The following is a 27,424-nucleotide window of genomic DNA, read 5'->3' on the forward strand; positions in this document are numbered from 1 at the left end:
TCTCCCCGTGTCTGTGTGGGTTTTCCCTGGGGGTTCCGGTTTCTTCCCACTGTTTGAAACATACAGGGGATGCAAGTTAAGTGGGAGTAAATTGGGCAGGATGGGCTCATGGGCCAAAATGCCCTGTTACCATGCTGCATGTCTAAATTAAAAAATTTAAATTTAGTACTTACACTGAACAAACTTCACTTGCAAGAATAAATAAACCTTAAAGCATTTTTCTTTATTTTCAATCACATTATTTGAAAACATTTAACCATCCCCTCCACGGAGCTGCCCGAAATATGAACAATAACGTTATAGATAATTAACTCCCCACCTCCCCAAGTTTATAGATAAAGCCTTATTGATAATTTTTAATAATGTTCTAATAAAGACTCTTACAAAGCAGGGAGAAGGAAAAACTTTAAGAGAGTTGCCCCAAACGGCGAGCGGCATTGACCAGATCTTCATTCTGGGTATTCAAACAGCTGCTATAAGCAAAGCACGACCAAGGCACACTGAATAGTTGCTCTAATTTTCATCAAGGGTTTTATGTGCTACTTCAGAGAACATTTACAATTTTAAACTTTTATTTAAATTTTATTTATTAAATGTAAAAAAAAAGTTCTTTTTTTTTTGCTGGTTCCTTAAATTCCAGAGAACAAGGGTATTTGTTATGGAGCTGCCAGATAAACCTCAAGATCTACTTTTTTCAATTATTGCCTATTTGTGTTCTCTTATGCAATATTACTTGCCTGAAGCAACATCTGTATTCTCTCCATACATCTTGTGAAAGGCTGGTATGTTGGACTCATAAAGTATTGACACCAGGGTCCAGGTGCAGGAAGAGCCACCAGAACTCTGAAACCTGGTGAAGGCTTCCATCATCTCCTAGACAGGACGAGGCAGTATGGACTCTAGTGGTACGTCCGGCCACAGGAACAGCATGCGAAGCTCAGTAGACTGGATTGAGCACCATGCTTGGTGGAACTGGCACCATGTTTGAGAGTGTCATAATGGTTAGTACTACAACATTCAGGGTACTGGAAACTTGCTGCATGAAATCCTCCTCATTAGAACATCACTGTCTGAATAGCTTCCTAATCTGTATATAGATTTCTTCTGTGGCAGTGAGGTATAGGCTTGGTCCAACCTGGGGTTCTGGATTAAATCTGGCTGAGTCACGGTACAAATATTACTACATTTGTTAGCCCAAGTCTTAATATGGTGCAGATCAAAAAAAAATATGGTGGAGCTGCTGGAACGGTAGCTCTGCCACTAGTGCAGACCCTCAAAGAGTGGGGAGAGGAGACCCAAGGCTCCTCCCTATGGTTCTACCACCTGACCCCATTGCTGACAACTTTATTACAAGCTATAAACACCGTCAAAAGAACCTATAGAGGTTTCTTGTAAAATAGGGATCTGGGTGGTGGCACCGATGTTTGGTTGCAGACTCTGGGGAAGCAGAGGACTGAAGCAAGGCACCAGAAAATGGGGATGCCATCCCCTGTTCGAGAGGGTGAAGCAGAGGAAGTGACACTATGGAATGGTGAGCACTGTGGCAGCCCAGTGAGGGGCTCTGCAGTTGAAGAACCCACAGGCAGTGGGCTGTTGGTGACACAAGGCAAGGAACCCATGTAGGATGTGGGCTGTTGACTACTCCAGTCAAAGGACTCGCACCAGGTTTTGGACTGCTAGAGACTGGCTCAAGACTGGCTGAAGGAGTACCAGATATCAGAACTGGATATGAGAGCAATGAAGGTTTCCTGATTATATTGGAGGTTTGGATCTGGATCTCAAGTTACCAATAGTTTGGACTGGTTTGTGTGGTTGTGGAGACTGCAGGACCCTGGAGGCAAATCTGTGGACAATTAGTGACACTGGGGGAGATTCTCTTTTGCTTCTCTTTTTGTGACCGTAAGGGGTGCTGGGCAAATTCTGCTGATGGCATATCTTTGTCTGTCTTATGTCAATTTCATGCCACGCTGCTGAAGATCCAGCTGCGCTGGGTGGGTCACGTCTCCAGAATTCCCAAGATCGTGTTATATGGCGAGCTCTCCACTGGCCACCGTGACAGAGGTGCACCAAAGAAAAGGTACAAGGACTGCCTAAAGAAATCTCTTGGTGCCTGCCACATTGACCACTGCCAGTGGGCTGATATCGCCTCAAACCGTGCATCTTGGCGCCTCACAGTTTGGCGGGCAGCAACCTCCTTTGAAGAAGACCGCAGAGCCCACCTCACTGACAAAAGGCAAAGGAGGAAAAACCCAACACCCAACCCACCAATTTTCCGCTGCAACCGTGTCTGCCTGTCCCGCATCGGACTTGTCAGCCACAAACGAGCCTGCAGCTGACGTGGACATTTACCCCCTCCATAAATCTTCGTCCGCGAAGCCAAGCCAAAGAATTACTTGACAATAAAGGAATCTTGAATCACAGACTGCTTCATTTTCTGAACAATTGTAAGTGGACCGAAAATTATGCCATTAGTGAACATCCCTATTTTGTAATTTGAGGATGAATAGAAAATGATCAAAGCTGTAGATGTTTAGACCCAAGACGATGTCCAAAGAATTCCTGTAATCCAATCTCAAGGAAATTGAATCATCTTCCATTGTCATCTTACTCTGTGGACTTCATGTTTAATCAGTTCATTCTCACCTCACATTGTGATTTTTAGAAGTTTTGTCTACGGAATATTTATTTTAAAGTGTTGGGCCACTTGGAACTAGTTCTGGAATCCTCAACTATGTTGCAATAATGGCTCACAGCTCCAAACTGTGAGATGAAAAGTCATTTTCATTTCTTCTAATCGTGCATGAGCTTTTCCAATTTTTAATGTTGATTTATTGAGTAGTTTCATGCAGATTGGGGCCTGGATTGACATATGTGATCCTCTAACTTGCATCAAATAGAACACAAGCTTGGAATCTACCAGTCAGAAATGGTTTTGCTAATGCTTCTGGATTAGGAGAGCATTGTTCTAAACTTCAGTTTCTTAACTCGATTTATATATGTGACTATGTGTGGACAGGATTATGTTTCAGGCCTTCTGCTGCAAGAATACAGAGATTGTTCTTCACGTTTGTTTGTTTCTATTTCAGAAACTATTGTTTTCCCTGGGTGGTTCATTTCTGTATTATGCTGATCACTTCAAACTCTACAGTGGTTTTTGTGCAAACCACAGAAAGACCCAGAAAGTTTTGGAAAGGGGTAAGATATAAAGAATGGTTGTTTAAAAATTTTAATTAAGTAGTAGTCTTTGGTATGAAAGATTGGCTCTTGCTGCATTAGTTTTGTTCATCATTATGGAATAATTGGGACTTGAATATGTGATGAATAACCAAGAGCATTTTTTTTCCTGAATCAGGCACCTTGCCTTACATTTACTAGGTGTCCCTCATTGTTCCAGATGACACATTTTATGTGCAAAACAGCTGTTTGATGCCCCAACTTTGTCTGTCAATGTTGCCAGTTTTGTAATATCTCTGAGTCTAAGAAGCATTAGGTCGATTCCATTGAAAAATTATTTGCAAAAAATTCCCTTTCCCTGTGTAATCCTACAATCAATTAAATGGATTTAAAGCTGCTCCTGCATCTAAGAGGATGATTAGTGTAAATTCCTGGGAATGTTAGCAAGTTCCTGCCTGGCTGATAGATTCCGGCAGTAGAATACAATGAGAAGATAACTGTCCTATTTCAGTCAGTAATTTCCAAGTACCAATATTGAGAAATGCTGTGATTCAGTGCAAACCCCAGGCTACTGTATTAGCGAAAGATACTAGAATGCAGCGAAAAGTTTGAGTCATAGAAAATTAAATGTAATTGCTTAAAGAATAGTAGAACTGGTAGAGACTATACAGAACAGGTCTGAGGAGGCAGACTAGCAGCTTCATGACTGTGTCAATGGACTGGGCCATGTTCCAGGACCAGTGGAGGAACTTCTTTAGCCAGAGCGGTGAACCTCTGGAGTTTGCTACCACAGTTACTGTAGAGGCCAGGATATTGGGTATATTTAAGTCAGAGATTGATGGGTATCAAAGGTTATCGGGAGAAGGCAGGGGAGTGGGGCAGAATGGAAGAATGAATCGGCTCACGATGGAATGGCAGACTTCTGCTCCTATATTTTATTTCAGTGGTGGATCTGAAATGATCTGCTTTAGTTCAATTAGAAATGCATTCACAAGACTATCTGGGTGTATATTAACCAGAAGGTATGGATTAACTAAACTGTTAAAGATCGGATCTGTGGTATTCAGATCAGGGAATTCAGAAACATCAACATTTTATTCACAATAATAAAGTCAACAAAGCATTATTAAGCCATGATCTTTTCCACATAGTTTGCTGTTTGTCTTTACATTTAAGCAATATTTATCTTCAAAGCCATAACTGTTTGTAGAAACATGTCTTGTCCCAAGTATGTTTGTATTCTGTTACATCCTCAAAAAATCAATTTTATCTGTAACATTCCAGCTAAAACTGACAAGGACTTTAAAGAATTTTTGGATGCTCGAAATCCAACAAAGCAACATTCTTTTACCTTGGAATCTTATCTAATCAAGCCTGTGCAGAGAGTTTTGAAATATCCACTGCTGCTGAAAGAACTAGTATCTCTAACTGACACAGAGAGTGAGGAGCATTATCATCTAACGGGTCAGTACTGAAAACGTGCCAAAGATAAAGACACAATGGGATGTGATTTTGTTTTATGCAGAAGCAATTTTATAAAAAGATTCCCAGCTATGGCTGGAGTGGGTTTTTGATGGATCGGGTAACTGGCATGTGACCAAATTATAGTGATGGGTGGTCCTGTCAGAGTAATGGAGAGTGGAAAGTGTCTTCAATGTCTTGAGGCATTATGTGAAGTCACGGTGGGGTTGCTTTCACAAGATTGGGTATCCTGTCTTTTTGGAAATTTCAAATGTTCTTGCTGCCTAATCCTGAATATTTTGTTTTATAATCATTTTAATCTGAATTTGTGCATTTTAAAAATGTTTGCTTACCATTATAACTTGTGCTTAGTGATTTTCTTTTTAGTAATCTCCAAAGTTTCATCATTAATTTGAAGGCATTCGTATTTCAGAGAGGTAGTTTTGTTAATTAGTTCAGAGTATCTTACAGAATTTTTCTGAAGTGATCATATTTTTGGAGTCACCCTGGGCTATTGTGTGAGGTTGGAACTGAAGGTTTCAGCAGTGGTGGAGAAAGACGGACACAACACACTAAGCCAAGTTTTCTTCCATAAGAACAAGAAATGAGCAGGAATAGGCTGGTCAGGCCTGCACAGTCATTTACAAAAGTTGGCTGATCTGGCTGTGGACTCAGCTCCCATATCACCCATAACTCTTAATACCCAGACATTGCTGATGTACTGTCTAACAATTTACCATTGCCACTGAGTGGCACTTACTAATAACTGTCCTCTGGTTAGAATAAGGTTTGGGTTCTACCTGGACTTCATGTCCATTGTCTTTCTGTGATAATTTTATCTGACTGCTGCACTCTTCTAACCTTGAATTGTAACTGGGCCAGACCCAAATTGCAACAAGAAGCGATATTTGAATGTAAATGAATGGATTGTGACAGAAAATAGATGTGTTTTTGGGAGATAAATTGGGGCTGGGTTTGTTAGTGTAGGTCACATACAAACACTTTAAAACAGATTTTATTTAAATTACTGGAGCTCTGCTCATGCTAGACATGTGTGCGCCATCAGCTTTGGAGAGTGCCCAAGAGACTTTGCTAATGGAATGTTGTTTACAAAAAGGCAGCAGATGAAAGAACTTGTCGGAGCTGCATTCTGTCTGGAGTGGAACTTGCTGTTCTAAGACAGTCATGTGGTTTTGCAAGCAGAGAGAGTAAAACAGGCTTTCTCTCTGAGAAAGAGAGAGACAGAGATCAGTTCTACAGTCACCAAAAGCAACTGGAACAGGACAAACTGGCAAGCTTGTGGAAAACCCCATTTGGAAGATGGGTTGTGAGTGCTTAGTTCAGCCTGGTCAAAGCCCTTGTGGTTCATACAAGAGGACTGGCTATAAGAGAAACAAAAAGGCACTGACCTGAAGGAGGTTATCACCTGGAGAACCCTGAGGAGGCAAGTTTCTTCAGCAAGACACTGAAGTGGCTGATTTAAAAAAGGAATCAGTTGTGGGTGTCAGTGTACAATGAATCTCTCTCTGAAAACTGACAAGAACCCTCCTGAGCGGTAACCATTTACCTTTCAAGCGCCAAAACTTGATGAACTTTATAAATGTTAAATTCTATGCACAGTATAAGAATTGCCTGCAACCAGTGAACTTGGAGGAATGAGAAGTGAGATTGGACTGTGAACCAAAGAACTTTTCTGAACTTACACACACACACATACACACAAGACATGTGCACTTAGAATTAGAAGGGGGTTAAGTTAGGTTAGTTCTGTCAATAGTGATAAGTTAAAGTGTGATTCTGTTTTCATGTTTAAAGATAATTAAATGCAACTTTTGTTTAAGTAACCATTTGTCTTGGTGAATATCTATTGCTGCTGGGTTTTGGGGTCCTCGGGGCTCGTCTTTCTAATTCCCAAAGGGCATGGTATAGACAAAATCTAACATTAGTAAAACAATAGATCCTGACTTTTTTTTCCATTGAAATTGATGGAAAAGTTGATGGTGTAGGTGAGATCCTTTGATCAGCAGTTTCCAATAGTGAAAAGCTGTTAATTATTTATAAAAAATTGCTATTTTTAAAATGATAAATGGTAGTTGTGACTGAATATTGTATTTTCAATCACAGAAACATTGAAGGCCATGGAGAAAGTGGCTAGTCACATCAATGAGATGCAGAAAATCTATGAAGACTATGGGACAGTCTTTGATCAGCTGATAGCAGAACAGCCTGGAACTAATAAAGAGGTAAACTATTTGCATAGATCTTCACTCTTTCTTGGCCTTTGACTGAATATCCAAATTTGTGCCACAAACAACACTATTGCCCAAGGGTCACTACTATGTGAGCTGGAACTGTGTTTGGATCCTGTTGCAGGCATGGCAGTGAATATAATAGTTGAATCCTATTGCTGATTTGCTATTTTTACTTACCTCCATACGAGTTTTGTACTATAACTTCAGTTTTTTTTTTAGGTTACAGAACTTTCAATGGGAGAGCTTTTGTTGTATTCTTCCGTAACTTGGTTAAACCCTTTCCCATCTCTGAGCCGAATGAGAAAGGACCCTGAACTAACAGTCTTTGGTGAGTGCCATCCTTTGAACAGTATCTAAATTAAGTAGAAAACACTGACTACAAATTCCCAATCAGGGGTGGGGGAAAAAAAAAGTGATTTCCAACCTATCAAGGGACCACCGTGTGCATTTGACAGCTCCTTCCAAGAAATGAAGACATGGGAACAAATTTTTCTGAATATTTCTTTTTTACCCCCTTAACTTCCTGACTTCATGATATTAGAAGGTCATATGTTGGCAGCTGTTTGTTCTAACAAAGAGGCATCCTTCATTTATAACCTGTACAAGGGATACAAATGGGAAATTTGACTGTGAAGTCCAAGCCTGTCCACATAACACAAACATTTTCAAAAAGAATGATCATGAGAAATGACCCCTCCTGTCTTTTGCTCCCACCACATCAACACCCCACACTTTTTCTAGCCAGGGTGCCAAATTCATTACCGGTCAAAACTTGTACCTTGAATCTTCCTCACCTGAATGTAATATTCTCTTCACCATTCAATCAACAAATGATTAATACACATTCAGATTTTTAAAAACTTCCGACAGTTAATTTTTTTAATGGTGAAATGACTTTTCAACAAAATGATGTTAGAAGTTAATTATACATTAAAATTGCTGATAAAATGACGGGCAGCAATAACAAATGGAAGGTATTTTGCTAGGGAGGGAGTAAATGAAATTTGAAGTGCTTAAATTATCATGAGATGCAAGAGACAAAACAGAATAGAGGGTCCTGATGCAGGGTCTTGACCTGAAACCATGACTGTCCTCCTGCTGTAACAGATGCTGCTTTACCCAGAGTTATGGAAAGTCCATATATTGTATTGGGTTCAATGGTGAAATGTGTGGTGCTGGCAAGACGCAACTAATTGTGAATTTAGTTTGAGGTGCATTACTTGAGCTTTGTTTCAGCAGCATGGGGTACCAAAATCAGATAAATCAGTTCAGATTGGAATGGAGAATTTTTCTTTCACACTGTGAACCATATCAACCAAAATATATACCAACGTTTCTCATTTAATATACACAGTGGCATTTTCTCCCTTTTTTTCCCTCCCCCCTCCAAAACCAATAAATATTCAACATGTACAATACAATAAAACCATAAAACAACGTCTTCACACAATTAAAAATAAACAAGAAAAATGCATCATCTGTTTTTACACACTGAATCAAATCGTTTTGTCTTTTTTTTTAAATCATTTTAGGGGGTGGAGGTCCGAGGCAAGCTCTCTCTGTTATGTTCCATGTACAGTTCCCAAATTTGTTCAAATAATGTGACTTTATTTTTTAAATTGTATGTTATTTTTTCCAATGGAATACATTTATTCATTTCCATGTACCATTGCTGTATTCTCAGGCTCGCTTCTATTTTCCAAGTTAACATTATACACTTTTTTGCTACCGCTAAGGCTATCATAATGAATCTTTTTTGCGCTTTATCCATTTTGAGGCCTAATTCATTACTACTTATGTTACTTAAAAGAAAGATCTCTGGATTTCTTGGTATGATTTTTTTTGTGATTTTATTTAATTTAGATCTTCCCAAAACGTATTCACTTTCGTACATGCCCAAATTGCATGTATTGTTGTTTCCATTACCTTCTTACAGCGAAAACATCTATCTGATAATGTTGGATCCCATTCTTTTAATTTTTGAGTGACCAATTATACTGTATCTTGCGTAACCTTGTGTTTATTGTATTCTTCATAGTTCCAGAACATATTTTTTCCCATGCTTCATTTTTTAAAATCTTTGTTTAAATCCTTTTCCCATTTTTGTTTAGGTGTATAGCTTATTTCATCATTTTCCTTATCTTGCAGCTTAATGTACATGTTCGTTATAAATCTTTTAATTATCATTGTGTCTGTAATCACATATTCAAAGCTGCTTCCTTCTGATAATCTCAATCTGTTTCCCAATTTATCCTTTAAACAAGATTTCAGTTGATGATATGCAAACATTGTACCATGAGTTATTCCATATTTGTACTTCAACTGTTCAAATGTTAATAAATTATTTACCAAAAAATAATTTTCTATTCTTTTGATTCCTTTTCTCTCCTATTCTTTAAAGGAAAGGTTATCTATTGTAAAAGGGATTAATGGATTTTGTGTCAATAACAATTTTGATATTTGGTAATTTGCTTTTTTCCTTTCTAAGTGGATCTTCTTCCATATATTAAGTAAATGATGCAGTACTGGTGAGCTTTTATATTGCGCCAGCTTTTCATCCCACTTATAAAGTATATGTTCCAGTACCTTCTCCCCTATTTTATCTAGTTCTATCTTAGTCCAGTCTGGTTTTTCCCTTGTCTGGTAAAAGTCTGATAAATACCTTAATTGTGCGGTTCTATAATTTTAAAGTTTGGTAACTGCAAACCATCTTGGTTATACCTGTTAATTTATCTAACGCTACCCTTGGTTTACCGCCTTTCCACAAGAATTTCCTTATTATTCTCTTCAGTTCATTAAAGAATTTCTCTGTTAAGGGAATTGATAACGATTGAAATAAGTATCGTATCCTTAGGAACACATTCATTTTAATGCAATTTACCCTCCCTATCAACGTTAGTGGTAATTCTTTCCAATGTTCTAAGTCTTCCTGCAATTTCTTTACTAGTGGCTGATAATTTAGTCTGTTCAAGTGGCTTAAGTTGTTATCTAACCTGATACCTAGGTATCGGATTGCTTGCCATTTAAATGGTGATTCTTTTTTAAATTCTGTATAATCCGCATTACTCATTGGCGTCACTTCACTTGTATTTGCATTGTTCTTATACCCCGATATTTCTCCGTATTCCTTCAATTTCTTATGTAATTCTTTTATTGATATTTCTGGTTCTGTTAGGTATACTATGACGTCATCTGCAAATAAGCTGATTTTATATTTCTTCTCCTTTATTTTTATCCCTTTTATTTTACTTTCTGTTCTTATCAGTTCTGCCAATGGTTCAATTGCTAAGGCAAACAATGAGGGGGGATAATGGGCATCCCTGTCTAGTTGACCTACTTGATTTAAATTGGCTCAATACATATCCATTTACTGTTACCTTCGCCAATGGTCCATTATAAAATGCTTTAATCCAATTAATATATTTTTCTGGTAGATTGAACTTCTGTAATAGTTTAAATAAATAGTTCCACTCTCCTCTGTCAAAGGCTTCTTCTGCACCTGAAGCAACAGCCACTGTTGATATCTTATTTCCTTGAACTGCATGTATTAGATTAATAAGTTTACAGACATTATCCGCTGTTCGTCTTTTCTTAATAAATCCAGTTTGATCTTGTTTTACTATTTTTGGTACACAATCGGCCAATCTGTTTGCTAATAATTTCACTATTATCTTATAATGAATTAAATAGCGATATTGATGCTGGTATTAATGGATCCTTCCCCGTCTTTGATATTACTGTAATTATTGCTGTCTTACATGAATCTGGCAAGTTTTGTGTTTCTTCTATTTGGTTCATTACTTCCAGGAGAGGAGGAATTAATAACTCTTTAAATGATTTTTATAGAATTCTATTGGGAATCCATCCTCTCCTGGTGTTTTATTGTTCGGCAGCTTTTTTCAAAGGTTTTAGCAGTTTGTTTCGTTCTTCTTCTTGCAATTTCGGCAGTTCATTTTTACCTAAAAACTCTTCTATTTTATCATCTTTCCCCTCGTTCTCAGTTTGGTATAATTGTTCATAAAATTCCTTAAAGTTTTCATTAATCTCTATTGGGTTATATATAATTTGTTTGTCCTTTTTCCTTGATGCCAATACAGTTCTTTTAGCTTGTTCTGTTTTAAGTTGCCAGGCTAATATTTTATGTTTTTTCTCCCAGTTCGTAATAATTTTGCTTTGTTTTCATTATGTTCTTCCCCACCTTATATGTTTGTAATGTTTCATTTTTTGTCTGCCAATTCTCTTTTTTGTTCTTACTATCTCCCTTTCCAACTGCTCTATTTCCCGATTGTAGTCCTTTTTCATCTTAGTTACTTAACTTATTATCTGCCCTCTAATGAAGGCTTTCATTGCATCTTTCACTGATTCCATGTTTATTTCAAAATATGTTTTAATTTGGCGTTCAATAAACTCTCTAAATTCCTGCCTTTTAAGTAGCATGGAGTTTAACCTCCATCTATATGCTCTTGGGGGATGTCTTCCAGTTCTATTGCTAATAAGAGGGGTGAATGATCAGATAGTAGTCTAGCTTTAGACTCAGTTTTCCTAACTCTCCCTTGAATATGGGCTGACAACAAAAACATATCAATCCTTGAGTATGTTTTATGCCTCTTTGAATAATATATTTCTTCTCTCTTGGGTGTTGCCTCCTCCATATATCCATAAATTTGACTACTTTATTCTTTTTGCTTGTCTTTTGTCCAGTTTTATCCAACATTGGATCCAAATTAAGGTTAAAATCCCCTCCTAACAATATATTTCCTTGTGTATCTGCAATCTTCAAAAAAATATCCTGCATAAACTTTTGATCCTCCTCATTAGGTGCATATATATTGAGCAAATTCCAAGATTCTGAGTAAATCTGACACTTTATCATTACATACCTCCCTGCTGGATCTATTATTTCCTCATCTATTTTGATTGGTACATTTTTCTTAACTAATATGGCTACAGCTCTAGCTTTTGAATTATATGATGCTGCCTCTACGTATCCTACCCAGTCTCTTTAATTTGTTATGTTCCACTTCAGTTAGATGTGTTTCCTGCACAAATGCTATTTTTTTTCTTTTTACAGTAAATTTAATAGCTTCTTCCTTTTAATTTGGTTATGTATTCCATTAATGTTTATAGTCATATATCTTGTTTACACCTCTTTTCCGCTTGCTCACCACCTCCATTTCCCTTTTTAAACTCAATGTATGACAACACATTTAAAACATTAAATACTCCAACAATTCCCACACCCAATATTACCTTAAACCCAAATGCCCCCTCCCTCTCTGAGTTGCCCCTTATCCCTTGCTGGGCAACCACAACTCCCCTTTCCATTTGGGTTGCAATCTTGCTCATAAGCGTCAACTGATTTCGCAGTTACGGTTATTCTCTCCCCCCCCCAAAAAACTTTTTTTTTTACATATAATAAAGCTCTCCCTTTTTTCCCCTTCCTTCCTTCCACTCTTTAGTTCATTACGTATACATTGTTTTTACATCTTTATATATACTTTCTTCATTCTTATTACATCTCTTTATCTCTCCTTCTATCCTGCAAATGCTCTGCAAATTCTTGTGCTTCCTCCGGATCTGAGAACAGTCTGTTTTGCTCCCCACAGCTGGATCTCTTAATATGAATTTGTAACCTTTTTTTTCATAGAATCAATTTTGATGTATTAAACATTTTCCTCTTCTTTAAGAGTTCAAAACTTATGTCTGGGTAAAAAAATATTCCAATGGTTTATCTTCTCTAACTTTATTCCTTGCGCACTCCAGTATATTTTCTTTTGTTGTATATCTCAAAAATTTTACTAAGATGGATCTTGGTTTTTGATGTGTCTGCGGTTTCGGAGCTAGTGCCCTTTCTTCCTGCATTTCTGTCATTCCCAGGACCTTTGGGATCCATTCTTTTATAAATTCCTTCAGGCCCACTATAATTTTCCAACATATCAGTTTTTTGAGAAAACAACTCTTGTGTCTCTAATTTTTTTTGTCACTTTCTTCCAATTTTCCTCTTAAGTCATTTACTTCCATTTCTACAGCCGTTTCTCATTCTTCCACTCTTTTCCCTATTTCTGTCATGACCTGTTCTAAACTTTGCATTTTATCTGTTGTTCTTTTCATTTTTCTTTTAATTGCACTAAATTCTAATGACAACCATTCATTTAATGCTCTCATTTGTTTTCAAAAAAGGCTTTATCTATATTCTCTCCATCTGTTTTACCTGCTATTTCTCTGTGAAGATCTTGGTCATTTTCTTCTTCTGTGTCAGTACCTGTGTTTGAGTCTTTTTCGTATCTGTGTCTCTTCTGATTCTCCTGGTGAGTTGCTTGTATCATTTTGTTGGGCCTCTTCTTGTTGATCCTCCCCTCCTGGGCTGCTCCTCTTGCCGTTCACCCCGTCGACTTTCTTCCTCATTCCCTCTCCTGCCGCCTTCCTCATTTTCCAGCTGAGAGCCCTGGTGTCGGGCGTCCCTCAGCTGGTCACGCCATGGTTGCCTGCTCCTCGGCTGAGCCCCCCTCCCATCGGTGTTTCCTTTTACCTTTGATTGCGCAGTTGTGCACTTTTGTTTGGCTCAGAGAGCCAGTGTAGTCCACTGGTTGGGGGATTGCGACTCTGTGGGGCTGGCACCAACCTTGAAGATCAGGCGCTCTTTGCCACCATGGGTCCCTGTTCCTTCTTGCAGGTAAGCCGCCTTTTCTTAGTTTTCCCCCATTGTTTTTACTTTTTCCTTCTTGGGTGCCATCTTCTATTTCTTATACTTTATATTTGTTAAGCTTTGTCTTTACTTTTTTTTCTGGAGAGGGCTGGTTTTACCCTACAGGCCACTACTCCATCATGTGACTCCCAGAATGGAGAATTAAAGTGACAGGCAGGTGATTAGTTTCCTTAGGGTGATGGAAACTATTGTGAACAAGAAATGCAGTACAGTGCTGTGGGGAAAGTACATTAATGTTTTTTTTAAAATTCACCTACTCTCTCCCCACTACCACATTTTTATTTTTCAAATTTCAAGAACTGACAAAAATCTATAATTAATTATACATTTTAAGGATAATTCCAGTTTACTTGGGGCGGTAATGAGAACAGATTTATATATATTTTAAAAACTGCTTACAACAAGGTTTTGTTTATTCCTGTTAACTTGTATTTCTTTGAATTGGCGACCCACAGCTGTGAAGTTGACATGTGTTTCTTTCTTTCTTTAGTGTTTAGGCGAGCTGTCATACTGGTCTACAAGGAAATTTATAAGCTTAAGAAAAAAACTGTAAGTGATTCAAATGGTCAGAATTGTTCTTGTCTGATTACAGTGAACTATTTCATTAGAATTTTCAAACCCGTTCTATCCTTAGGGAACAGTTCCACGTTCAGCTTGCAGTTATGGCGATATCGATCAGTTTAAATTCAAATGGCTGATTCCACTATCGGCACTTCAGGTCAGGCTGGGAAATGCTGCAGGTAATTAAATTTTGAGTTTCCAAATGTTCACCGTGTATCTCTGACACAGGATTAAGACAGTACCATCAAACTATTCATCACTTACAGATATTACAGTTTATAATTAATATGAATTGTGCCACAATGATATCATTTAATAGAGAAAGTTCTAAAACATAACACCCAGCCAGTTGTCAAGAGTAAAATCCTTCTGGTTATTACTTTGTTCTTTTATTTATTGATGCGCTGCAGAGGACATCAAATCGGCTAAAAGCCTATTTTTTTGCGATTATGACAAATGAAATCCACTATAGCAATCAAATCCACCATTTCTGCATTGCTTTGCTCTTGCATTGCATGCAATTACTACTGTTTAGAATGCATATCTGGGACGCTCTTATGGAAACCTCAGTGAACCTAGGTTGATGATAACTGAAGGCTGAGCGAGATGGTGGGCTGAGAGTTCACATGCTGGCAAAGTACAGTTGCTGCAGGTGGCCAACATACTGCCTTGTAGCAATTTGCTACATCTGTTCAGAGTTGATCATGTGTTAAGACAGTTGTAGAGGTCCTTGTGTCCATAAGGAAAATGTTCTGTTCATTCCTACAATGCTAGAGTAGACATGAATCTGTGATGAGGATAAATTGGTTTGCTGAGCACCTGCCACATTCTGTATGTCCTTCAGCATTTCTCATCTTTGGAATTTTAGTTCTATTAAAAAAAAACACAAACAATGCGACATTAGTTGTTTGTGATAGTGTCCAAAGCCAGAATTGTACTTCACTGTACATGCACATGCAGGGTATTATGTTAGCTTTGTACAATGGATTAACTGGGGAAAAATTGATCTTCAGAGGTTGTCAAAGGAAAATGGACCAGAGTGAAACAGACTGCTAGTTATCACCCACTTTGCAAATTCTGTTGGCACTTTCATCCACCATTCTAAATTTCTACATTGATAAACAGCTTTATATAGTAAAGTGAACTACCAATGTAGTTAGAACATAAAACAATATGGCTCAAGAACAAGCTCTTAAATTAAACGAATCCCATCAGTTTTCTCCTGCACGTTCACTCTAAATCCACCTTAAACATCACTCCCTGCATTGTGTTCCAGGCACCTACCACTGTGTAAGACCAAATCTTGGCTTGTTCATCTCCTTTAAGCTCTGCCCTCTGAGCATTTGACAATTTCCCACCATGATAAAGACTCTGATCTACCCTAGCTATCAATACCAGATGGACATGATTTTAGATTCACTGTTAGGTCTCACCTTTGCCTCTGCGGCTCCAGCAAAAATGATCCAGCCTCTCCTCGTAATTAATATTCTCAAACGTGGTGACCCTCTTCTGCATCCTTTCAAAAGCCTCCATATTGTTCCTGTAATGCGACAACCAAAACTACATGGCCTAATCTAAGTTTCATACAGCTGCAACATGACTTACCAATTTGTCTACTCAACACCCTGACTGATGGTCACAACTTTACTTTGCTACTACTTTTTCTCCTAAAGGGCAACATGTCACACTGTCTGAATGAATCCTTCCATTTTTCTATCCATACCTCCAACATATACAACTCAAGCAATTATGTATCGCCTGCAAATGCACTAAAGGTCTCAGCCCTGAGAAACACTCCTCCACTACCACTTTGTGGCCAATTTAGTCTACATTTCTAATTATCATACAACATATAGCTATAATTAATTTTAGGGGCAGAATGAGGCTTTTAAAATGCTTTTTATTATACGCTTCTGAAATGATCATTGTCTTCTGCTTCAGGCACAGATACTATATGGGAATTAATCCACACCAAATCTGAAATAGAAGGACGACCTGAAACAGTGTTCCAACTATGTAGCAGGTAACTTCAATCATGGAAAGGTATCACACATTCTTGTTTACCCACTCCCTCCCTCTCAGGTCTGCCCTAGACCAGATAACTCGTTCACTTAGAGAGCAATTTGGCCCTCATAAGCCATTGCAAAAAAAATGTACAATAGGTACTATTGTAGTTATTTTAAACTTTGGCCCCAAGGTTATTGACCTCTTGGCCAAGTGAAATACCTGTCAATTTTTCCTTTTGCTGCCTCCTGTTCCAAGACACCCTCAGGCCAAGAAAAACAGGTTTCTAGGTCTTTAGTCTGTGCTATAATGCTACAGTAAAAGTGGCCAAATGTCACTCTAAATTTTCCATCACAGCCAATACAGATTTGCACATTGGCCCTGCACCTAAAATGTGCCACTTAAAGATCTATGCCCTGTACATTTATGTAACGGTGGTTATTTTTCTTTATTTCCACTGTCTGCAGTGATCCAGAGAGTAAAACAAATATTATTAAAGTGATACGTTCAATTCTGAGGGAGAATGTTCGTCGCCATATGACAAAGTCAGAAGGACCACTTGAGAAGCTAAACAGAGAACATCTGATTCCATTGAGGAACCGAGTGCCATCCTCTGCCAAAATTGGTAAGACCCCAACCAAACTTTGCCAAATTTATAGCTATTTTGGAAATTAGCAACTTCAGTGAATTTTGCCTTTAAATCACCTTTGCATCTGTATCAAGAAAATTGCTTCAGTGAAACTTTAGCTGTGATTTTATTTTTAAAAAGTAGGGTATTATTTTTGGCAGGGACATTCACTCAACCAATATTCTTAATCAAAAAATCTTTTCAACGTTAATTTTAGAACTTGTCTCTCCTTTTATCCTTGACATTACTAAGGTTAAATATTCGAATCAGTGGTTAAAGATGGGTATCCCAGGTTCATTTCCCTACTATCTGTAAACCAAAATACTAGAAGAAATCTCTTGAATAATAATCATGTTGTCTTAAAATTCTAATCTTTCCCAGTTGTGATAATTTATTGTTTCTTTACTTCAGCATCAACTCGAGCATCAAAATTGCCTAAACATTCCCCATCCAACTGGTGTCAAGATTCTGAGAGACGCCATACTGTGGATTCTGATGAATGTAGCCTGAGCAGCGGAACTTTAAGTAGTGGCTGCCATACCTCAGAGAGTGGCTTGGAACACAGTACTCTTTCATATGCAAAGCAGGAACAGGAAGTAAAGGAATCAGACATTTTAAGCGATGAAGAAGAGTTCTCTGACTCCAAGAACGAGACTTTAATAAATGAAATTGAGGTACAATTTGAAAAATTGCAGCTTGATACCGACGCTGTCATGAAGCAGATACCAAGTCATCAAACAGATTCAGAAGAGCTGGAACAAATAGATCATCGCAGGCTAATGCGAGGTCACTACTGTCCAATCAAAAGAAAAAGTGCCAGGACAAAGAAGAATAAAGGGAATCAGTTAGCAATGCATAAGCAGAACCAATCTCTGGATAGTCAATCTGATGGTCCAAATACCGATTTGAATTCTGTGTTGGAGAGAGAGTTTAGCATTCAGAGCTTGACTTCTGTAGTTAACGAAGACTGCTTCTATGAAAACATCAAAAATAATGGAGAGCCTTAGTTTTTTAGAGAGCAGCATCAATGAGGCTTTGGAGTTTACCAGAAACTGAAGTTAGTTTATTATCACTTCAGACTTGAGTTGTTCTGTTTTTTCCAGTTGTTTTAAAGACTGCAGAAGCATAAAGGAAAGCAATGTTTATTTTGCCCTACTGCTATCTGCACCAAGACTACAGTTAGCCTCAAAAAATGTAGATGTTTAAAACATTTTCGTTCAAGAAAATACATGTCAATTATTTATTATCCATTGTGGATAATAACATTGTTTGGTTTCTATAAAACAGTAGTTTTATATTAGATTTGCAAATAAGGCAGGTATTGAACACCAAAAGTAATATTTTCAATAAAAGTAAAATTGCTTATTTTAATAGGCTGTAAATCTTAATTTTATTTATAGATGGAAAATAATGGGTTACATTGTGTTCAATTTTAATATTCCATAAAGCCAAATATGGGATGTTTTTGTTTAATCTATTTTTGTCACGGTTAACTTTTGGCCTTACACAAGGCTCCATTTATTTAACATTGTCAACAGCACTCCATGCTTTGGTAAAGTATAATGCCTTTAAATGCGAGCATACTCTTAGGTATCTTAATTTCTTTGGTCTATAAATATTGGAGGTTGTGTATATTGTAATTTTACAAACTGCATTCTAATATTGGTTTTAATGGGTTATATTTTATTCTGGTGAATGACTACTTGACATTAAACGTGCAGAACATAAAACTTCAAACATTAAATAAACAAGCATAGCATATTCAGGAAGCTCTGTGTATTTCCTTTGATGTCAAAGAGCTATAATGGTCAAAGCACATTGTACCCCACATGTTTACATTGAATTAAATGATTATGAAAATACTAATTTGATTATCTGCCATGCTCATTTGGAGCAAGGTCTATTTTAGAAAAGCTCACTGTATTATGGAAAAAAAACATATGCATTAATATCAGTACAATAGGTGCCAGGTATTTTACAGAACTTTCTATTTTGTTTAATGTTGAAACTAGTACTCTGAGGTTAAAAGACAGAAACCCCATTGTTTTCAGTACCTTCAGTTTTAATGAAGTCTCAGCTTCCAAAGGTAGCTGTTTTTCTCGGCGTAAAAGCCGCTTTTGTCTTAATTCTTCTCTATAGTTGTAGGTAAAAAGATCCTCATTCTCATTGCACAGCAGGCTGTATGCATCACAAAGATTTTGAAAATGAGGTATAGAAAGTTGAGTTGGGCGGAGAGTCGGGTCAACGTCAGCATTATAAAACATTCGTTCTGTTAGCTCCGACCTTTGATCTTCAGGAAATAAAGTTCTGGAAAAAGAAAAATTTTTCAAATGTAACATTATATTCTAATTTTCTTATATATAAGTTCAGAAATCCCTGAAGGACAGCAACGAGCCATGAATCAGTAGTAGATCTTAACATTTACTATTGAGCAGTCATCAAGCAGATTTTTAATCACAAACAAGAATCCTACCTCCTAAAAGACAAAATAAATGCTGATGTTGGAAACAGACAGTATCTGGGGGAAGAAACTAGTTAGATTTTGAGGTAAGTTATTGGCAGTGGTACTGATGAAAAATAATCAACCTGTCTCAAATAAGTTTCCACAGATGCATCTGAGCAGCCATGCAGTTGATTATATTTAAAATATAATTTTAAAAAAACAGAACCTGGAGGACTGATGTTCAAATGTTGTCATTACTCCTGCTGATACTGAGTTCCACATGCACAAATTAACTTACAAATGAACTGTCATGAGTGGAGAGATGGAATGTGGGGACCAAGGAGTACGGTCCAAGAGCCATCAAACATTCCTCATATGTTAATCCCTTCACTCTCTGAATCTTTCCGATGCCAGCACATCATTCCTTAAATAGAGCCCAAAACTACCCTGTGAAATCTCACCAGTGCCTTTATAAAGCCTGAACATCATATCCTTACTCATGTATCCTACTCCTCTAGATACAAATAGCAACGTTGCATTTGCCACCTTCACCTCCCAAGTCCCTTTGCACCTCCAAATTTTGAAGGATCTCCCCAATCAAATTATAGTTTACCTTTATATTCCTTCTACCAAAGTGCATGACCATACACTATCCAACACTATTTCATTTTCCACTTCTTTCCCCATTCTCCAAATGTCCTTTCTTCAGCCTCTCCATTTCCTTCTCATTATCTATCTTTGTAACATCTGCAATCCAAATCATTAACAATATAAAAAGAAGTGGCCTCAACACTGACCCCTCTGGTACATCAATGGTAACTGCTGGGCAATCAGAATAGGATCATTTTAGTCCTATTCTCTGTTTGCTACCTATGCTTTCCTGGAATTCCATGGGCTCTCATTTGGTGAAGCAGCATCTAGTCAAAAGGCCTTTTGAGCTTGTGGTTTCTCAAATAAATTGCAGATTTTTCAGGCAAGATTTTCCCTCAAGGAAACTGCTGACTTTGGCCTATCTTGTAACATACTTCCAGCTCCTCCATTTTCCTTGACAATCGACTCTCAACTTCCCAACCATGATTGTTAAGCTAACAGGTTTATAATTTCCTTTTTGCTGCCTCTCTGCCTTTTTAAATAGTGAAGTGACCTTTGCAATTTTCCAGTTTTTGGAATCATGCCAGAATCTATTGATTCTTGGATGATCGCTATTAGTGCCTCCACAATCTCTATACCTACTTCTTTCAGAACCTGAGGGTGCATTCAATCTGGTATAGGAGACTTATCTACCCTTAGACGTTTCAGCTTCCCAAGTAACTTCTCACCGGTGATCAAGATTGCACTCCCCTCTCTTCCCCTCAACACATTTGAAAATCCAGTATACTATTAATGTCTTTCACCAGTGAAATATTCATTCAATTCCTTGGTCATCTCCTGTTAAAGTTTCTTCAGCACCATTTTCTATCAGTCCTATATCTACTCTTGACATTATTGCAAGCAACCTTCTTCGTTGCCTTATGTAGGCTTTTAAAAGCTTCCCAGTCCTCTATCTTCCCACTGATATTTGTTTCCATTTCCTTGTCAGCTACAGTTATTGTTTTTTCCTTCAATTATTTCTTTTTTGGAAGATTCTTGTCCTGCATCTTCCTTATTTCTCGCAGAAACTCCAGCCATTGCTGCTCTGCCATCCTCCCTTCTAGTGTGCCTTTCCTATTAACTTTTGCAGTTTCTCTCTCATACCTCTGTAGTCTACTTTATTCCACTGGTATAAAGACACCTCTGATTTTAGAATTCACTCTGCAGTTTGAGAGGGTAAAACTATCATATTATAATCACTGCCTCCTAAGGGTTCCCTTACCTTCATCTCTTATCAACTGGCTTATTACACAATACCTGATCCAGAATTGCCATTTTCCCAGTCAGCTCAGCCACAAGCTGTTCTAAGAAAGCCTCTCCTAGGCATTCCACAAATTCTCTTGTCATCCAGTCACTACCTAGTTTTCCCAATCTACCTGCATGCTAAACTCCCCCATGACTACCATAAAACTGCCCTTCTGACACACCACTTTTTACTTGGTGTTCTAATTTGTTATAGACACCCTGGCTACTGTTTGGAGGTCTGCATACAACAGCCAACAGAGTCCAGCTATTTTAATATAGCTACATAAAACCTTTCATCTCTGGAAGTAATCCAGTAAATCTTGGTAACTAAATCTGACCAAACTCCTGACTACGGAAAATATATTTTTTTAACTGAACAGCACTAAAGAGTGCAGGTGTCCTTCGAGAATCAACAGAAACCAGAAGTTAAAAGATTATAATAATTATAATAATTCATGAGATATGAATGGCTCATCGGAACCAAATTTGATGTTCTCAAAAGAGCACAACTTTATTATTAATTGCTGCATGTGAAAGCTCTCTCATTAATTCTGTTTGATCAAATAATCACAGCATGAGTTGCATTACATGTAACTAATGTTGCTTATGGTGTAAAAACAACGATTGTGTCCAACTTACTCAATTCCTCGCCGACAGTACTTTCTCCTAAAGCTGAAGGTGCATCTCACCACCTTTTCTACCAGTTTGAATGGCTGGTTAATCTGTGGTCTCTCAAGCGGAGTAAAATGTACAATCCCTACATCAACCTAGAAAATAAAAGGTTTTATAGGCTCTAATTACTGTTCCCTCTAAGCTATGCGCACACCCGCTTTGCAACTAGCGCACAATTTAAAACATTGTTTAAAACATGTCAATACAGTTTTATTAGCTATGAGAGATAGACTATGCCAAAATTATCTTGAAACAAACATAAGATTTTAGCGCACACAGACTACTAAAAATTAGAGGGGACATTGACTATAACCCTCGGCAGACGTAAATAATGCAAAGGTTTAAAGGTTCCTTGCATCATCATGTAATAAAACATTAAAAATGTAATATACATGATGTACTTCAACTTTTTTATCTACTCCATTATGTAATAGAATCATGAGTGATCTTCTCAAGCCCTTTGTGTCAACACATTTAAGTATTTTCTCAGAAATATCCAAAAACTGTTTCTATAGACAGCTGTGATAAAGATTTTCATTTGTTCATCATCCTCCAAATGAAAAAATTCTTTTCATCTGTCTTACATTTCATTCCCTGCAATCCTTCATTCTACACACTCCAAGGGAAACACCTCCCAACAACCAGTCCTTTTAAAATATGACAGAATTCTATAAGTTTCAATTAGATTCCCTCTCATTCTTCTAAGCACAAATGAATACAACTTAATCCTTCTTCATGTATAGCCCCAGAATCCTAGGAATGTATCTGCTGAACCTTTTTTTGAGTAAAGAGACCAAAATACTCATAGTGCTCCTAGTGTGTTCTCACAAAGGTCCCATATAATCATGGGACTCAAATCCTCTTGCTATGAAGGCCAATGTACAATTTGCCTTGATTGCTTGCAAAACCAGGTCACTTTGTACATTAATGTTACCTGATCCATCAATATGTAGAACCACAGAACAGAAAAAGGCTCTTCTAGTCTGTGTTGATTCATTTTTATGCCTAGTCCCACTGATTACACCCAGTCCAGAGGCCTGCGCACCTCTCCTACCCACTTACCTGTCCAAATTCTTCCTAAATGTTAGTCAAGCCTGTATTCAACACTTCAGCTGGCAGCTTGTTCCGCATTCCCACCACTCTGTGTGAAGATGTTCCTCTTAAATTTTTCCCCTTAACCCATATCCTCTGGTTTGTATCTCAATGGAAAAAGCCTACCAACATTTACTTTGTCTCTTCTAAATCTCCCCTCATTCTTCTGCACTCCAAGGAATCTAATCCAGATCGCTAACTTTCCCTGTAACTCAATTCCTGAAATCTGGGCAACATCCTAGTAAATATTCTCTGCACATCCACCTTATTGACATCTTTCCTGTAGTTAGGCAACCAAAACTGCACATAATACTCCAAATTTGGCAACACCAATGTCTTTCTTTACCATAAAATCCCAATACTTTGATCTATGAAAGTCAAAAGATCTCTGAGACCCTAACTACCTGTGACGATACTTTCAGGAATCTGTATTCCCAAATCGCTCTGTTCTACTACACTTCTCAGTGCCCTATCATTTAATGTGTATGTCCTTCTAAAATCCAACACTTCATAACTTGTCTGCATTAAACTTCATCTGTCATTTTTCCAACTGGTCCTGATCCTTCTGCAAGCTTTGAAAACTTCCTTGCTGTGCACAACTCCAATCTTCGTGTCATTGCAAACAAGCTGATCCAATTTACCACATTATCATTCAGATCATTGATAAAGATGACAAACAACAATGGTCCCAGCACCAATCCCTGAAACACTACTAGTCATAAGTCTCCAGTCTAAGAAGCAATCATCCACCACCACTCTAGCCTCTCCTGTATAGTAATTGTCAAATCCAGTTTACTACCTCACAATGAACAATCCTGACCAATCTCCCATGTGAGACCTTGTCAAAGGCCTTACTAAAGTCCATGTAGACAACATCCACAGCCTTCATCAACTTTCTTGGTAACTTCCTTGCAAAACTCTATATAAGATTACCTACCATGCACAAAGCCATACTGAATATCAATAATTAGTCAGTGGCTATCCAAATACTTGTATATCCGACCTCTTAGAACATTTTCCAATAATTTACCTACAACTGACGTCAGGCTCACCAGCTCATAATTTCCAGGGTTTCTTTTGAAGCCTTTTTTAAACAATGGAACAACATGAGTTACCCTCCAATCCTCTGGCACCACATCTGTGGCTAAGGACATTTCAAATATTTCTGCCAGAGCCCCTACAATTTCTGCACTAGCCTCCCTCAAGGTCCAAGGGAAAATCTTGTCAGGTCCTGGGGACGTATCAACCCTTATTCGTTCCATGACCTCACTGCTTGTTTTCCTTACTTCCCTAGACTTTGTGCCAGTTTCCACGAGTAAATACTTAATAAAAAAAAAACATACAAGTCTCCCCCTTCTCTTTTGGCTCCATATATAGCCAATCATTCTGATCTTTAAGGGGACCAATTTTGTCCTTACTACCTTTTGTTCTTAATTTACCTGTAGAAACCCTTAGGTTTTTCCATCACATTCTCTGCCAAAGCAACCTCATGCCTTCTTTTAGTCTTCTCATTTCTTGTATTTTTTATACTCTTCAAGTGCCTCATTTGTTCTGTGTTGCTGATACCTGCTATGCACCTCTCTCTTTTTCCAAATCAGATCTCTCAAAAACCAAAGTTCCCTATGGCTGTTAACTTTTCCTTTAATCCTGATATGAACATAACAAACTCTATACTCTCAAAATTTTCATCTTTAAAGGTCTCCCACTTACCTCTCACATCCTTGCCCGAAAACAACTTATCCCAATCCACACATTCGAGATCCTTTCTCATTTCCTCAAAATTGGCCATTTTCCAATTTAGAATCTCAACCTGAAGCCCAGACCTTTCCTTCTTCACAATTAACTTGAAACTAATGGCATTATGATCACTGGACCAAAAATGATTCCCTACACATAATTCTGTCACCTGTCCTATTCTTCTTCTTGGCCTCTGTCAGTTGTGAACGACCATGGGTACTGTATCTCTGGTAGTCAATGGTTTGTTTAGCAGCGTCAACTGTGGCTATGGAAGCCGATCCAGGAACATCAGCTCTGCCACAGTTACTTCAAATATAGGGCATCACTGAATTGTAGTTTGCTGTCCGCTCTGTTCTTCGCTTAGCTCTCCACTCCTCAAGCTGACTCAAGATCATTCCTTTGCCGTGCTCTACGTGTTGATGAGGATGCCTTGGTATTTGTTGCGGTGTCTGCTGTATCCTCCAGGCACTCTGTGTTGATTTTTAAGGCTTTCATGTCGCGCTTGCAGAAGTTCTTGACGCAAAGTATTGTCGGAAAGGAAGATGTTTAGAGCATGGATTGGCACGAGGAATTATGACATTAGTGAAACTTAGTTGCAGGAGAGGCAGGACTAGAGGGCTCGTCTACTGAGGTTAATAGGAGATCCAGTATTGCACTCTTTCTAGTTGGTACCTCTAAATTGATTTAGAAAACTTTCCTGAACACATCTGAGAAACTCTAAGCCATCCAGCCCTTTTACAATTTGAGAGTCATTGACTATTGGGGGGTGGGAGTCGATAATACAACCCCACGAGTGTTGTCATACCTTTCCCATTCCTCAGCTCTACCCATATAGCCCTGCCTGAGCACAGCTGTGATATTTTCCCTGACAATCAATGCCACACCCCACCCCCTCACCCATAACCCACCCCGACACTATTGCATATGGAAGCAACGGAAACCTAGAACAGTGAACTGCTTGTCCTGCCACCAAGTTTCACTAATTGTCATAATTCCACATGCTAATCCACGCTGTAAACATTTTTGCCTTTCCTACAATACTCCTTGCATTGAAAATAGATGCACCTGAGAACATTTCCACTATGTACATCCTGTTGACTTCTAACATTACGAGCAATTTTCACATAGTCTTTTCCCTCTTCCACTCCCCTATCTGCTCTGGGACTCTGGTTATCATCCACCTGCAAATCAACTTTGAATCTCCTCAGAACAGCACTAACAAACCTTCCAGAAATTATATTAACCCTTTTCCAGTTTAGTGGCAAACTGTCCTGTAGGAAAAGGTCTCATCTTCCCCGGAAGAGAACCCAATGATCCAGAAACCTGAAGCTCTCTCTCCTGCACCATGTCTTTAGCCAAGTGGTTATCCAACTGCACGAAAACCAACAAGGTCGGGTCAGATACAGCAATGAGCTCTCTGAACCCTTCTCCATTAACAATGGCGTGAAGCAAGGCTGTGTTCTCGCACCAACCCTCTTTTCAATCTTCTTCAGCATGATGCTGAACCAAGCCATGAAAGACCCCAACAATGAAGACGCTGTTTACATCCGGTACCGCACGGATGGCAGTCTCTTCAATCTGAGGCGCCTGCAAGCTCACACCAAGACACAAGAGAAACTTGTCCGTGAACTACTCTTTGCAGACGATGCCGCTTTAGTTGCCCATTCAGAGACAGCTCTTCAGCGCTTGACGTCCTGTTTTGCAGAAACTGCCAAAATGTTTGGCCTGGAAGTCAGCCTGAAGAAAACTGAGGTCCTCCATCAGCCAGCTCCCCACCCTGACTACCAGCCCCCCCACATCTCCATCGGGCACACAAAACTCAAAACGGTCAACCAGTTTACCTATCTCGGCTGCACCATTTCATCAGATGCAAGGATCGACAACGAGATAGACAACAGACTCGCCAAGGCAAATAGCGCCTTTGGAAGACTACACAAAAGAGTATGGAAAAACAACCAACTGAAAAACCTCACAAAGATAAGCGTATACAGAGCCGTTGTCATACCCACACTCCTGTTCAGCTCCGAATCGTGGGTCCTCTACCGGCATTACCTACGGCTCCTAGAACGCTTCCACCAGCGTTGTCTCCGCTCCATCCTCAACATTCATTGGAGCGCCTTCATCCCTAACATCGAAGTACTCGAGATGGCAGAGGCCGACAGCATCGAGACCACGCTGCTAAAGATCCAGGTGCGCTGGGTGGGTCACGTCTCCAGAATGGAGGACCATCGCCTTCCCAAGATCATGTTATATGGCGAACTCTCCACTGGCCACCGTGACAGAGGTGCACCAAAGAAGAGGTACAAGGACTGCCTAAAGAAATCTCTTGGTGTCTGCCACATTGACCACTGCCAGTGGGCTGATATCGCCTCAAACCGTACATCTTGGCACCTCACAGTTCGGCGGGCAGCAACCTCCTTTGAAGAAGACCACAGAGCCCACCTCACTGACAAAAGACAAAGGAGGAAAAACCCAACCCCAACCAACCAATTTTCCCCTGCAACCGCTGCAACCGTGTCTTCCTGTCCCGCATCGGACTTGTCAGCCTGCAGCTGACGTGGACATTTACCCCCTCCATAAATCTTCATCCGCGAAGCCAAGCCAATGAAAGAAAGCTGTACTATCTTCCTATTTCTAATCTCATTAGCACAGGGCATGGGTAGCAATCCTGAGATCACAATCTTGGAGCTCCTGACCAATCTAGCACTTAACTCCCTGAAACCTCCTTGCAGGACCTCCTCACCCTTCTTACCCACAATATCTGGCTACTCATCCTCCCTACTGAGAATGTCATGAACTTGATCTGAGATATCTCGGAC

At 38.8% G+C, this 27,424-nt stretch overlaps 2 protein-coding genes across 9 annotated transcripts in view; one reads left to right on the forward strand and one right to left on the reverse strand.

The window, feature by feature from the left end:
• Positions 1–18,555, forward strand: part of LOC138760682 (rho guanine nucleotide exchange factor TIAM2) — a 314,168-nt gene extending 295,613 nt beyond the window's left edge. For all 5 annotated transcript variants that reach the window (XM_069931610.1, XM_069931609.1, XM_069931611.1 and 2 more), the window contains 9 exons: positions 3,087–3,195; positions 4,459–4,638; positions 6,760–6,878; positions 7,107–7,215; positions 14,084–14,142; positions 14,228–14,333; positions 16,096–16,177; positions 16,626–16,783; positions 17,198–18,555. In XM_069931610.1, the coding sequence (XP_069787711.1) occupies positions 3,087–3,195; positions 4,459–4,638; positions 6,760–6,878; positions 7,107–7,215; positions 14,084–14,142; positions 14,228–14,333; positions 16,096–16,177; positions 16,626–16,783; positions 17,198–17,793 (1,518 nt within the window). In that variant the 3' untranslated portion in view covers positions 17,794–18,555. The remainder of the gene's footprint in view (positions 1–3,086; positions 3,196–4,458; positions 4,639–6,759; positions 6,879–7,106; positions 7,216–14,083; positions 14,143–14,227; positions 14,334–16,095; positions 16,178–16,625; positions 16,784–17,197) is intronic.
• The window catches only part of tfb1m (transcription factor B1, mitochondrial), a 92,877-nt gene continuing 79,974 nt past the window's right edge, over positions 14,522–27,424 (reverse strand). For all 4 annotated transcript variants that reach the window (XM_069931614.1, XM_069931615.1, XM_069931616.1 and 1 more), the window contains exons 7-9: positions 21,744–21,871; positions 18,841–19,093; positions 14,522–15,024 (exon numbers count right to left, since the gene is read on the reverse strand). In XM_069931614.1, the coding sequence (XP_069787715.1) occupies positions 15,019–15,024; positions 18,841–19,093; positions 21,744–21,871 (387 nt within the window). In that variant the 3' untranslated portion in view covers positions 14,522–15,018. The remainder of the gene's footprint in view (positions 15,025–18,840; positions 19,094–21,743; positions 21,872–27,424) is intronic.

Source organism: Narcine bancroftii, chromosome 4 (assembly GCF_036971445.1).
Source record: "Narcine bancroftii isolate sNarBan1 chromosome 4, sNarBan1.hap1, whole genome shotgun sequence".
Lineage (NCBI taxonomy): Eukaryota > Metazoa > Chordata > Chondrichthyes > Torpediniformes > Narcinidae > Narcine > Narcine bancroftii.